This window comes from Epinephelus lanceolatus, chromosome 14 (genome assembly GCF_041903045.1).
Source record: "Epinephelus lanceolatus isolate andai-2023 chromosome 14, ASM4190304v1, whole genome shotgun sequence".
Classification (NCBI taxonomy): domain Eukaryota; kingdom Metazoa; phylum Chordata; class Actinopteri; order Perciformes; family Serranidae; genus Epinephelus; species Epinephelus lanceolatus.
Window position 1 is genome coordinate 36,637,393 of NC_135747.1, and position 12,849 is coordinate 36,650,241.

At 39.6% G+C, this 12,849-nt stretch overlaps 1 protein-coding gene across 2 annotated transcripts in view; it reads left to right on the plus strand.

Annotated features, from left to right (window-relative positions):
* The window catches only part of cryl1 (crystallin, lambda 1), a 60,840-nt gene that overhangs the window by 45,496 nt on the left and 2,495 nt on the right, over positions 1-12,849 (plus strand). For both annotated transcript variants that reach the window (XR_013493290.1, XM_033614141.2), the window contains exons 7-8: positions 673-781; positions 11,330-11,439. Coding sequence is in view for 1 of the 2 variants with exons in the window: in XM_033614141.2 (XP_033470032.2) it covers positions 673-781; positions 11,330-11,439 (219 nt within the window). In the remaining variant the exon portion in view is untranslated. The remainder of the gene's footprint in view (positions 1-672; positions 782-11,329; positions 11,440-12,849) is intronic.

Here is a 12,849-nt window from a genome sequence, read left to right on the forward strand (position 1 = left end):
AATGTCACAGTAACTTTGACCACCAAAAACCGAATAGTTCACCATTGAGTCTAGGTGAACATTTGTGCCAAATTTGAAGAAATTTCCTCAAGGTAGTCTTGAGATGTTGCATTCTTGAGAATGGAATGTACTGAAAAACGGACAACCCAAAAACATAATGCCTCTGGCCATGGCTGTTACCAATGCAGAGGCATGGTAAAACTGGAAAGGTTGGTATATGTAAGTGCTGGTTCAAAAAACAGTCTTTAAAGATATGTCATGTAAGATTTAAAACATTTTAGACCACAAAAAGACACTACAGGTAAATAGGGTAATTTTTTTTTTTTTTTTACTAACATCACCATGAAACCTCCAGTTTCTTACTGATTTTACAATTTATTGGGGGGAGGGGGGGGGGGGGGGATTTATGTTTAAATGTGTAAATGATGAATTACCTAATTAAACATGAGCTTTTTGCATAAATATTCAGAACAGGACCCTGAAGTAAAATAAACACCTACATGTGTATTTTGAACATTTTCTCTCCACTAAATGGAAAGAAGACATACTGTTGAGGAAAAATAGCCCAAAATTTTAAAATTGACAAGTGCATGTAAAAAAAAAAGGTTTTAACATGTAGTGTTTCCCATTAATATGAATGAATTGTTTTTTTTGTCTCTCTTTCTAAATCAGGATGGTGTTATCTCTGTCAAGGACATTGACCTGGTGATGTCAGAGGGGCTAGGAATGCGTTATGCCTTCATAGGTCCCATGGAAACAATGCACCTCAATGCACCTGCAGGTAATGTTCGTTCTTTGGACTTTTTGCTCACATGAACAAAAGGTCATCACCCAAAAAAACAAAATTTTAAGCTTTTGTTTTGAGCAAAAATTCGAGAAACAGAAAGATGAAGCAAAAGGAAGATAAGCATGGTAAACGGGGTAAATGTGGTAATAGGTTTTATTGCAGTTGATCAGGTTTTTGACCAATACGAATGAGACCAATTACAGATCAAGCTGATTATTCTGTGAACCTGTGAACGCTGCAGTCTGATTGGACAGTAGAGGATGGTCACTCTGCTCAGGGCTGAGTTGTGGCTGGTTTTTAGGCTCATGTAAACACTGTTCATACCGTGGAGAGTTTTATTAGTAAACTGTAACTATAAAATGAAAGGACATTTTGCTTCCTCTCACAGCAGCTTGAATCTGAGAAAAAAAATAACTTAATTCACTGGGCCGACTTTCGGCGACTTTAAAGGTGGAATGTTAACTCGATGTATGAGGTGACATGAATCCATCGACACACCTTAAATTTCACTGATGAGTTTGACTGTTACTTTAGTTTTTATATGACATACACTTTAAGTAATGAGTGGATCTTTAAGCATTTATATTTATTAATTAAGACCGGGACAGCATATATCCCAATCCTCATTCGAAGAAAAAAAGCATGGCGGAGCGTTGTTCCTGTGGGCAGCAACACTAAACTCCTGAGCTTGCCTGAGAAGGACTAAATACACAAACCTGCTATATTTAAATATCCCATGGAGAGAGACTCTCACTGCAGCCTGTTTTATTTTGTTCTGAAAATATCGGTTTGTAGCCTCATTCTGTGGACGATAAACGAGGTGCAGACTTCCATCTGTGTCACCAGTAATGAGGAAATACAGTGAGTGCTGGACGGAGCATTGAGTGACAACAGCGCCACCCACATTTAGGAGCACTGTGTGCGTTGGAAACACTAGGGTCTATGTACCATGTCTGAAGGGTTACTTTTGGTTCCAAAGGTACCATACCCAAAGTGTTTGATGGAAACGGGGCTTAAGCGGTAGTCAATATTTAATTCAGTGGGGATCCCATCAAAATTTTTAAGTATAAGTTTACTGTCTTTTTTTGGTGATTTACACACAATATTTCTCATGTTATACAAAAAGAATGAGAGGATAAATACTTGAAATGACCGAGGAAAGTATCAGTTGTATAAAGTACAATCACTGGTAATTTAACATGATTACAACTGTTCAGCTTCTGTTCCAGCCCTCAAGATGAACCTTTAAACTATGACAGATGTGATTTACACTGCAGGAACTACGTACTAAAAACATACCAAAGTTATTAGCACTAAAATTTTTAGGTGACAGTAATTTTACGAAGAGCTTTTAGTAAGAATGCCACGTCCTTGGTTATATAGAACATGTGGGAGTCAACATTGACACAGCTCACATGTCTGAGGTCAACATACATGTACTGTACTGTACTGTGACTCACAGAGACCGAGGGTCAACCATCAGGGAGATGGAAATTATCTAAGGTGAGTGTGAAACCCAGAGAGAAACCCTGACTGTGTACACACACACAAAAAAAGGGACGCTTTGGCAGAACAAAGCAGTCTTTTGATGGGACCCGATGAATGCACTCCCTCACACCAGTAATCCAAAACTCACAGAGCCAACATCACGGCCTTCAAACCAGGTGCCAGCTCTATCTGTAGATATAGTCCTGAAGCTTTCTACTGAGGTTTTTTTTTCTGTTCAGGAAACAGTAGAATGATCATGTTCACAAAAGATCGCTCAGACCTACTCCTGTTGTTACTTCCCGTCCTTAAATCAGTCCAATCAGATACTAGAGCACTCAGGCTCTCCATCTATGTCTGTCTCTGCTAAGCCTGAATGACTCGGCTTTTGTAAAACCATGTACCTGCACAGGACGGCATTATCCTTAAAGGAACTAGTCTAGTGCCTGTTCAAAACGGGCCTGTTCGGACTGGGCTGATTGCTTAGCCTGTGGTATTGCTGCCAAAAAGCACTTTAAAAATATGCAACTCGGCTGTATTCTTCTTACTTACTGTGTACCTTGACTTGAAAGGAAAACATGCTACTTCATTTACTGCATTCAGAGTCTACTTACAGAATATAAAACTACAAAAGCAGGTCCACTCCGCGGAAATTGCTCCTTTTGGAAATTTTAATCGCATCACCACATGTGACGTTTCGGGCACCAGCCCTTCATCAGACATGAACAAGATAAGGAGACACACCTCTACAACCAATGGTGGTCGCCCAGCAGATCATGTGAGAACAAAATTACACACCACAGTGTCTAAATAAAATGAATCCCGATCTCTCGGCTCTGTGCCGTAGATGCAAAATAGAGATTGGGTCTCTTGTCCATATGTTTTGGTCATGCTCCCATTTGAACGAGTTTTGGAAAACTGTAAAAAAAAAAAATACCATTGAAAAAGTGATTGGTTTTGAGTTTGCTTTAAATACAAGGTTAGTATTACTGGGAGATGAATCCATATTACCTTTGGGTTTTGAATATAATATTAGATTTGTTAAAATGGCCTTGATAGCTGCAATTAAGTGTATTGCATTAAAATGGAAAAGTGTTGCATCTCCATGCTCTAATATGTGGCTGAATGAGCTTTCATCTTATATTCCACCGGAAAAAATAATGTACAATTTGAAGAAGAACCAAAAAGCCTTTGATGAGGTATGGGGCGATTTTCTTGCTTTCGTGCACAAAGAATGAGGCGGACTGAATTCTTTCTGAGACGATGAACTTTGAAAATTTTTGAAAAACTTTATAAATGAAATTTGACTTACACAGACGTTTGTATAGATGTGTATTTATTTATTTATTTTAATTGTTTGTTTTGATAATTGTACCCTTCCTGTTGATATGTGAGGGGTTGGGGGGGTGGGGAAGGGTTATGAAATTTTCTGAATATGATTTTCTGTAAATACCCTTAAACTTATAAATAAAAAATATATGGGGAGACAGGAATACATTTACAAAAAAACACATTTACAAAATATATTCATTCATTCATTCATTCATTCATTTCCATAACCACTTATCCTGTTGGGGGTTGCAGGGGGGTGGAGCCTCACACTGACATTGGGTGAGAGGCATGGTACACCCTGGACACGTTGCCAGACTATCGCAGGGCTGACACATAGAGACAGACAACCATTCACGCTCACATTCACACCTATGGACAATTTAGAGTCACCAATTAACCTGCATGTCTTTAGACTGTGGGAGGAAGCCCACGCTGACACAGGGAGAACATGCAGACTCCGTACAAAAGGGCTCCCCCACCCTGGGGTTTCAACCAGGACCCCTCTTTTCTGTGAGGCGACAATGGAGCAAACATACTACCAGGGCCTAAAATTAAATTATTATTAATTAACTGCCTGTGGATATTTTCATTTATCCAGGTCATAGTTATCTCAAGGCAACTGAATCGAACGCAACTGGACGTAGTTTTGTCTTAGAAGACGTTTCACCTCTTATCCAAGAGGCTTCATCAATTCATGCTTGTCTGACTAACGATTCCAATGACCACCGTTGCAGCAGGAGTTTCAACGACCGTCATTGACACACCACTGGAACACTAACGAACCAGTGACATCATTGGCCTTGTGAAGACCTCCTCAGAGGTTAAATGCCTGGGTTGTGTCCACACCAGTTTGTCAGACTAGTTCCAGCCTAGTCAGACAAGCATGAACTGATGAAGCCTGTCCAGTTGCATTCGATTCAACTGCCTTGAGATATTAATTAACTGGTTTTATTATGCCTCCATGCTGGTTATAGCCACAGCCGGAGGCATTATGCTTTCTGTACATCAGTATGCCTCATTCCTGTGAATGCAATATCACAAGAACGCCTTGAGGGAATATCTCTTTAAATTTGTCATAAAATTCTCTTAGACTAAAGGATGAATAGATTAGATTTTGGTGGTCAAAGGTCAAGGCACCATGACCTTGCATCAGTCTCATTCTCATAAATGTGATATCTCAAGAACACCTTGAGGGAATTTCTTCAAATTTGGCACAAACATTTACATAGATACTTAAACATTTACTCATACATACTTACAAACATTTACTCAATGATGAACTGATAGGATTTTGGTGGTCATAGGTCATAGGTCAAGATAACTGATTTTGTCCGTCTTGTTCTTGTCAACACAATAGAACACATTAAGGGAATTTCTTCAAATTTGTTACAAATGTTCACTTGGACTTAAGAATAAACTGATTAAAATTTAGTGGTAGATGGTCAAAGGTCAAGGTCACTGTGACCTCATGAAACACGTTTTTGGCCAAAACTTTACACAGATGTCTAATAGGATTAAATGATGAAGTGATGACATTTTATATCCTAAAGGTCAAAGGTCATCAAAATATTCTGCATATAACACTTTGCTGTCCAATATTCAGCATCATATCTCAGGAACAGAAGAGGAGACATTTGGTCAGATACTGAATTGGTGACTCTAATCTTGGGTGTCCACCTTGAAACTCTTCTCATGGTATAGATCTTCTGTGCTGCCGGGGCGGGGGGGCTGTGTGTGAAACATCCATGTTTTTCACAGACATGAATGTAAACTATAAGAGGAATACGACTCGTGCACGGAGGCATACAGCCACGGGGCGGTAATTCTCGTTCAGGCATGTGAATGGAAAAGGACAAAAAAGCAGGAAAATATATGGAAAGACACCCAGAAATGTCCTGTACAAACAAAATAAGAGGAAAATAAGAAAATACAGGCAGAAGGCAGATTTTCTGCAGATACAGACACCATCACACACTGCTACTGGGTCATAAGTGATGATTTAGGGCTCATTTATACTCCTTTTATGTATGTTGCAAACGTAAACGTCACTGTCCTAATGCTTCCTTTAAATTGGCATAGAAATATCTGATAGATGACAACAACAACAAATGATGTGACGATGGAGAAGATTTAAAAATGTACCTATTAACGGAGGCAATGTTGTAAACAGTGGTGGTCTTTAAGGCCATTAAATACATGTCGACGATCCCCAGTGGCACTGCTGAGTTTCATCCGTATCCGTAAGCTATAAGAAATCATGCATATATTAAAAGGGGACCCAGAGTACACACAGACATGTCTAACGTTGAGCATAAATAAGCCCTGAGAGAAATTACTTCCCTGTGGGTCCATATATTATTTTATTAGGAAAATCCTGTATAATATGCCTTAAAACTATCTGGCATGTTATTACAATGGAAAGCTCCACCTTGAACAAATGTTAAATACATTTATACAACGTAATAAATAATAATGCCTCTCTTGCGGTTTTTAGTTAAAGTAAAAATTTGAATGTAGAAATTTTACTGTGTGGTATTGACAGGTGTACTATTAATCGCCTTCTTTTAGTACTCTGCGTTCACATGCACAAAGTGTTGTTATTTCCTGGTTTTAAAGGCTGCATTACAGTAAAGTGACGTAATTTTCTGAACTCACCAGACTGTTTAAGCTGTTCTATTATTTGCCTTTAATCACTTAGTCATTATATCCACATATTGATGATTCTTAATCAAAAACCACATCATGTAGATATTTTGTGAAGGCACCAATAATCAACCCTTGCAGTCAAACAATACAGTAAAAAAAATATGTATTTCAAAGCATTAGTCATTGGTATAGATTTCGGAGCGACGCATGGGACCATTCCATGTAAGGGCAGCCCAAACTTTGGAACACTTTAAATCTCTTTTAAAAACCTACCTCTTTTCGCTTGCTTTCACCTCTAGTTGAGATAGACATGTCTTTTACAGCTTTTATTTGTATTTTACCTGTACTCTAGTGTTGATGTTTTATTGTCTAAACCTATTGTTGATCTTATTGATAATTTTTGTGGTTTTTGCTCTTCATTCATTCTTTGGATGAACTGTACAGCACTTTGGTCAACCGAGGTTGTTTTTAAATGTGCTATATAAATAAATTTTGACTTTGACTTTGACATGTCCCCCTCAATTTTTAGATGCAATTTTTAGATGCATGATGCAGGAAAATAAGTGTTTGATGCTCATAACTTTCTGGTGGTGGACCCCTATCCCTCTGTTTCATATGTGTGCCCCCCCTTATGTTGAAACAAAAGCTATGCCCTTCGACCTAGTCCTCACCTGCTGTGGTTCTTATCACAGGAATGTCAACCAACTATTCCACTGACCATCTTTATGGTATGTTTTGTCTCGTCACTGTTGTTACAGGGATAGGTGTTGCCTCAGAGATAATTGGCTGTGTGTTGTCATTTTTCTACAACTATTTGCATCTGAGTGGATGCAACAAGTAGCTCATTGAGTTCAGAGGAAAACCAGAACCCTCATTTATTAATCTTTGACAGTTTATTTGGGCAGCACATGAATCATTCATCAGCCAAAGTGTCTGTTTCCTACATCACAAATAAATCATTAAAGATTAATCAATAATGATGTGTAATGAGAGAATAACATCCAGGAGGAGTCACATGGAAACTTAAACTAAGACCAGAAAGAGCTTCAAAGACCCTGACAGTTATTTAAGAAGAATTCAACATGTGCTATCAGCAAGGAGGAGTTCCCACTTCAGAGTGACTGAAGCTGGTCTAAAAATAATATGATGCAGGATGTATAAACTACAGAAAATACTAGAAAAATAAAAAACTTTTTATGTGACAGTCACCAATGAAACTTGTGCAATATAGTGCTGTATCTTGGAGCTGATATGCAGTTACCGTTTATCTTTTGTTCACTGGACAAAAAACCTCGCAAATGGGCCATGGATACATACAACTTAAAAAAATGGGACAGATACATAAGATGCATGGTATGAAGGCTTTGAGAGACAAAAATGTGATCACATCTTTTAGAAACGTTGCTGCTGTAGCTGCATTATCACGTTTCCAATTCAGTGTGAGGCAACTACAGAATATAGTAGTTCTAGATGTACACTGAGGAGGATGGTATCCTGTGTGTTGCACAGACCAGTGTGTCATTAGTTTAACAAGTTTATGTCTGAAGGTGGGTTCAACACAGGGGAAAAAATGTATGTAATATCTAAATTCATGTCATGTCACTTACATGGAGCCCAGAGAAGCATGTTCCAGCCTTCAATTGCAAGAAAACAACTTAAGTCAAGTCTAAATGTTATTAATAGCTTTGAAGAAGCTTGTGCTTACATAATATTAAAACTACAGTACAGGCCAAAAGTTTGGACACACCTTCTCATTCAATGCGTTTTCTTTATTTTCATGACTATTTACATTGTAGATTCTCACTGAAGGCATCAAAACTATGAATGAACACATGTGGAGTTATGTACTTAACAAAAAAAGGTGAAATAACTGAAAACATGTTTTATATTCTAGTTTCTTCAAAATAGCCACCCTTTGCTCTGATTACTGCTTTGCACACTCTTGGCATTCTCTCCATGAGCTTCAAGAGGTAGTCACCTGAAATGGTTTCCACTTCACAGGTGTGCCTTATCAGGGTTAATTAGTGGAATTTCTTGCTTTATCAATGGGGTTGGGACCATCAGTTGTGTTGTGCAGAAGTCAGGTTAATACACAGCCGACAGCCCTATTGGACAACTGTTAAAATTCATATTATGGCAAGAACCAATCAGCTAACTAAAGAAAAACAAGTGGCCATCATTACTTTAAGAAATGAAGGTCAGTCAGTCCGGAAAATTGCAAAAACTTTAAATGTATCCCCAAGTGGTGTTGCAAAAACCATCAAGGGCTACAACGAAACTGGCACACATGAGGACCGACCCAGGAAAGGAAGACCAAGAGTCACCTCTGCTTCTGAGGATAAGTTCATCCGAGTCACCAGCCTCAGAAATCGCAAGTTAACAGCAGCTCAGATCAGAGACCAGATGAATGCCACACAGAGTTCTAGCAGCAGACCCATCTCTAGAACAACTGTTAAGAGGAGACTGCGCCAATCAGGCCTTCATGGTCAAATAGCTGCTAGGAAACCACTGCTAAGGAGAGGCAACAAGCAGAAGAGATTTGTTTGGGCCAAGAAACACAAGGAATGGACATTAGACCAGTGGAAATCTGTGCTTTGGTCTGATGAGTCCAAATTTGAGATCTTTGGTTCCAATCGCTGTGTCTTTGTGAGACGCAGAAATGGTGAACGGATGGATTCCACATGCCTGGTTCCCACTGTGAAGCATGGAGGAGGAGGTGTGATGGTGTGGGGGTGTTTTGCTGGTGACACTGTTTGGGATTTATTCAAAATTGAAGGCACACTAAACCAGCATGGCTACCACAGCATCCTGCAGCGACATGCCATCCCATCCGGTTTGCGTTTAGTTGGACGATCATTTATTTTTCAACAGGACAATGACCCCAAACACACCTCTAGGCTGTGTAAGGGCTATTTGACCAAGAAGGAGAGTGATGGAGTGCTGCGGCAGATGACCTGGCCTCCACAGTCACCGGACCTGAACCCAATCCAGATGGTTTGGGGTGAGCTGGACCGCAGAGTGAAGGCAAAGGGGCCAACAAGTGCTAAACACCTCTGGGAACTCCTTCAAGACTGTTGGAAAACCATTTCCAACAGTCGTTGGAATGTACTTTCATAACTCCTACAGTGTGTTTGTCACTTCACCTGCAGGAAATTTGTAAAAGGTCAGGACACCTTTTTTGCCCTGAGCACCATGACAATGCTTTCCTGGAGTGGAGCAGAATATTTACTTTAAAGTATGTGGACTAGACCACAAATTGAGCATAGTGTTAGTTCAGGCAGGACAAGGTGTCAAGCTCAGCTCACATCCCAGCTACATCAGCTGATCTCAAACAGCCCAGTGGAGCAGCTGAATGATAGAAGGGAGTCAGCTGATAGATCACATGATTCCTTTCTATGCAACCAATTGGTGGATCTCATTCAGGGCGCCCTATTTAAACTGCTTTGGCCTGCCTACTATTGCTGCTTCCTCTGCAAGCTGCTTTGCAACCTGCCTCCACCCCAGCTCCTCCTTTTTATGTTGTGTCTGGCTTATCAGTGTCATTTCTGTTTGGATGCTGATTCTGTTCTGTTCCTAGGGGGCTTTGCTGCTGCTCTCCGTCAGGCCTCAGGCTTTCCATGTAGGTGCATGGGAGGGCAGGGAGGTTTGCTCTCTGTGCCTCAAGGCTTTCCTCATTTGCACATGGCTCTCTCTGCCTTAGAGTTCCCACGTAGGCGTGTGGAGGAGGCTTTCTGTGTAGGCCTGATGAAAGGCAGAGAGGCCCCAGAACAGAGCCATACTGCCAAATATAATACTGCAAATGGAAATTAGGTTTTCCTTAACTAAAGGGTTCCTGACTGAACTGTGTACTTTTACGTTGATAAAAAAATAATATGGTGCGGAGAATTATGTTGTATATAATGTGTCTAAAAAGCAAAGATCTCTATATGCTCAAGTGATATCTGGTATTTTACCTTTGACTGTTGAAACTGGAGGGTTTGTTAATCTAGTAGGAGAAAAGCTGATCTGTCCAATGTGTTGTCTTAACGATATAGAAAACAAGTTTTAATTCGTTTTCTACTTTCTACAAAAGACATTTCACAGTTGTATGATGTCAGTTATAAACAGATAAATAAGAATATCTTCTCTGTTTATTGTGAACTGTGTGATGCTTTGTTTAGTAAGATAAAAAATAGATAAACATCCATTTGGACTCACATTAACTGATTAGATTTTGGTGGTCAGAGGTCAAGGTCACTGTGACATCATGATTGTCTCATTCTCGGGAGTGTGATATCTCAAGAACGTCTTCAGGGTATCTACTCAAATTTGGCACAAACATGTACTTAGAATTAAATTCTTAAATTAAATTAAATTTTGGTGGTCAGAGGTCAAGATCGCTGTGACCTTGACTGACTTCTTGTCTCACTCACATGAACGCGATATCTCAAAAAGGCCATGAGGGATTTTCCTCAAATTTGGCACAAACTTCCACATGAACTCGTCATACTTTAGTTGTCAAAGGTCTCTGTGACCTTACAAAACATGTTTTTGGCCATAACCTAAAAATTCATGTGCTAATTATGAATGTTTTTTTACATGAATGTGTAATAGAATGAAATAAGGCATTACATGACAGTTTATATCCAAATAGTGAAAGATCAGCTTCACTGTGACATCATAATGTTCTCCAAAAACACTTTTCTAACATCTTAACTCGTCAACAAGAGGGGAGACATACTACATTGGTGACACAAATTTTGTTGTCCATGTTAAAACTGTGCTGATTGTATTGTGAACTGCCGTGGCTGTATTAAAGTCTGGATAGAGATGGGGTGAAACTGTAACTGCAACTTGACTGGTTCACTGAGGTACACAACCGCAAGGCAGTAATTCTGGTTTGTTTTGTTTCTAATTCTTTGTGTTTGTTTCTTTTCTTTTCAATTTATGTGTTTTGTTTGGTACATGTAAGACCATTATTATAAAATAACAGTGTCTTGTAATCCCATGTGGGATTGGCCAAAGAAGACAAAACACTTAAATGGAGATTTGTGTTATTTTGCCCATGCTGTCCCCATCTGACCAACTGTCCTCCCGCAGGTTTGGAGGACTATATGAAACGGTATGGAGAGGGCATAACGAGGGTCCTGAACTCTTTTGGGACTGTACCAAACTTCTCCAGCGGTGAGGCAGCCAAGAGAATCGTAAATGTAAGTATGACGGCAGTGAATGAGACAATGCATTAATTGAAACTCATGCTCAAAATGTAACTATTCATTTTAATCAAAAGAGATATTGTTGGGGCGTCGGTAGCTGAGTGCATAGAGAAGGTGCCCCATGTACAAGGCTGTTGCCGCAGCGGGCCAGGTTCGACTCCAGCCTGTGGCCCTTTGCTGCATGTCACTCCCTCTCTCTCTCCCCCTTTCATGCTTGACTGTCCTATCAATTAAAGGCAAAAATGCACCAAAACATATCTTAAAAAAATAAATAGATATTGTTGCCTGGTTTTATGATTGTTTTCCCGTTGATTAGGTTGAATGAATATAATGTTTTCTCAATGGTCACTTTAGTTCTGCATGACTGAAAATCAGGAGTTCTTTGTCACTCCGCCGTCAAATTGCTCTCTCCTAAGTAGGCATTACTAAGTCACATGCTATCAGAGGCTGTTAAAACGTTAGCCACACAAGGTCACTGTGTGAGGAAACCGTAAGCTGGTGCAATAAATAGTTTAAGGTGACAGATACCTTGTTTTCTGGTGCTTTCTGCCTCTCCTAGGAAATATTTATAGGTGGTACACAAGTTTGGAGTCTTAAGAAAGTCATATTCTAAAACATTCACTTACAATATTGCCTTTGCATGTTGACTTAAGTTGTATATACAGAATCACACCCAGGAGCTAAATTTTCTAAGCTAATGGTACAACGGTAGAGATACATGGAAGCACAAAAAAAAAACCAGCCACATGAACCACGAATGTTACATATTTAAGTTTCACAGGCATCCTAGCAATGTTACTGAAGTGACGTAAGAAGCTGACTTTGTCATTGGGAGGTGTAGGGGATGGTGGATGGTATGACACCTGAAGTTCAGACACCCACTAAGCTGCAGACGACTGTTCAAGACCAACAAAACAAAACTGCTTGTTTTTTGGCGAGTCATTGCAATGTTTCCACTGAGGACAATGCCACAAAAAGTGGTTGTTTTTTTACAGAGACATTGTTGTGTTTCCAGACAGAATAGTGCCCCCAAAACTGGACATTTTAACCCAAAACATCCTCCTTTTCTAACCATAACCAAGTGGTTTTGTGTCTAAACATAACCACACATTAACCACAGAGTTGTTGAGACATAAAGTTCCAACATATCCACTACATAGTAACACACTGATGTACTCAGGGTTTGCAGAAACCTGCCAACATTTATACTGACAACTGGGCTGGCCGAAAACAAATGATATGAGTGTCACTCATTCACTTCCTTATAGCTTTAAAAGGTGTAACTTCGAAGTTTGTTGCTTGTTCTCTCATAGAGGACAGCAGCTATAGTCAGCTTGGATTGAGAACAGATCCCAGCAGCAACCCAGGAAAAAATAGTGTGAAATCTTCCAGTATGTTTCTCAA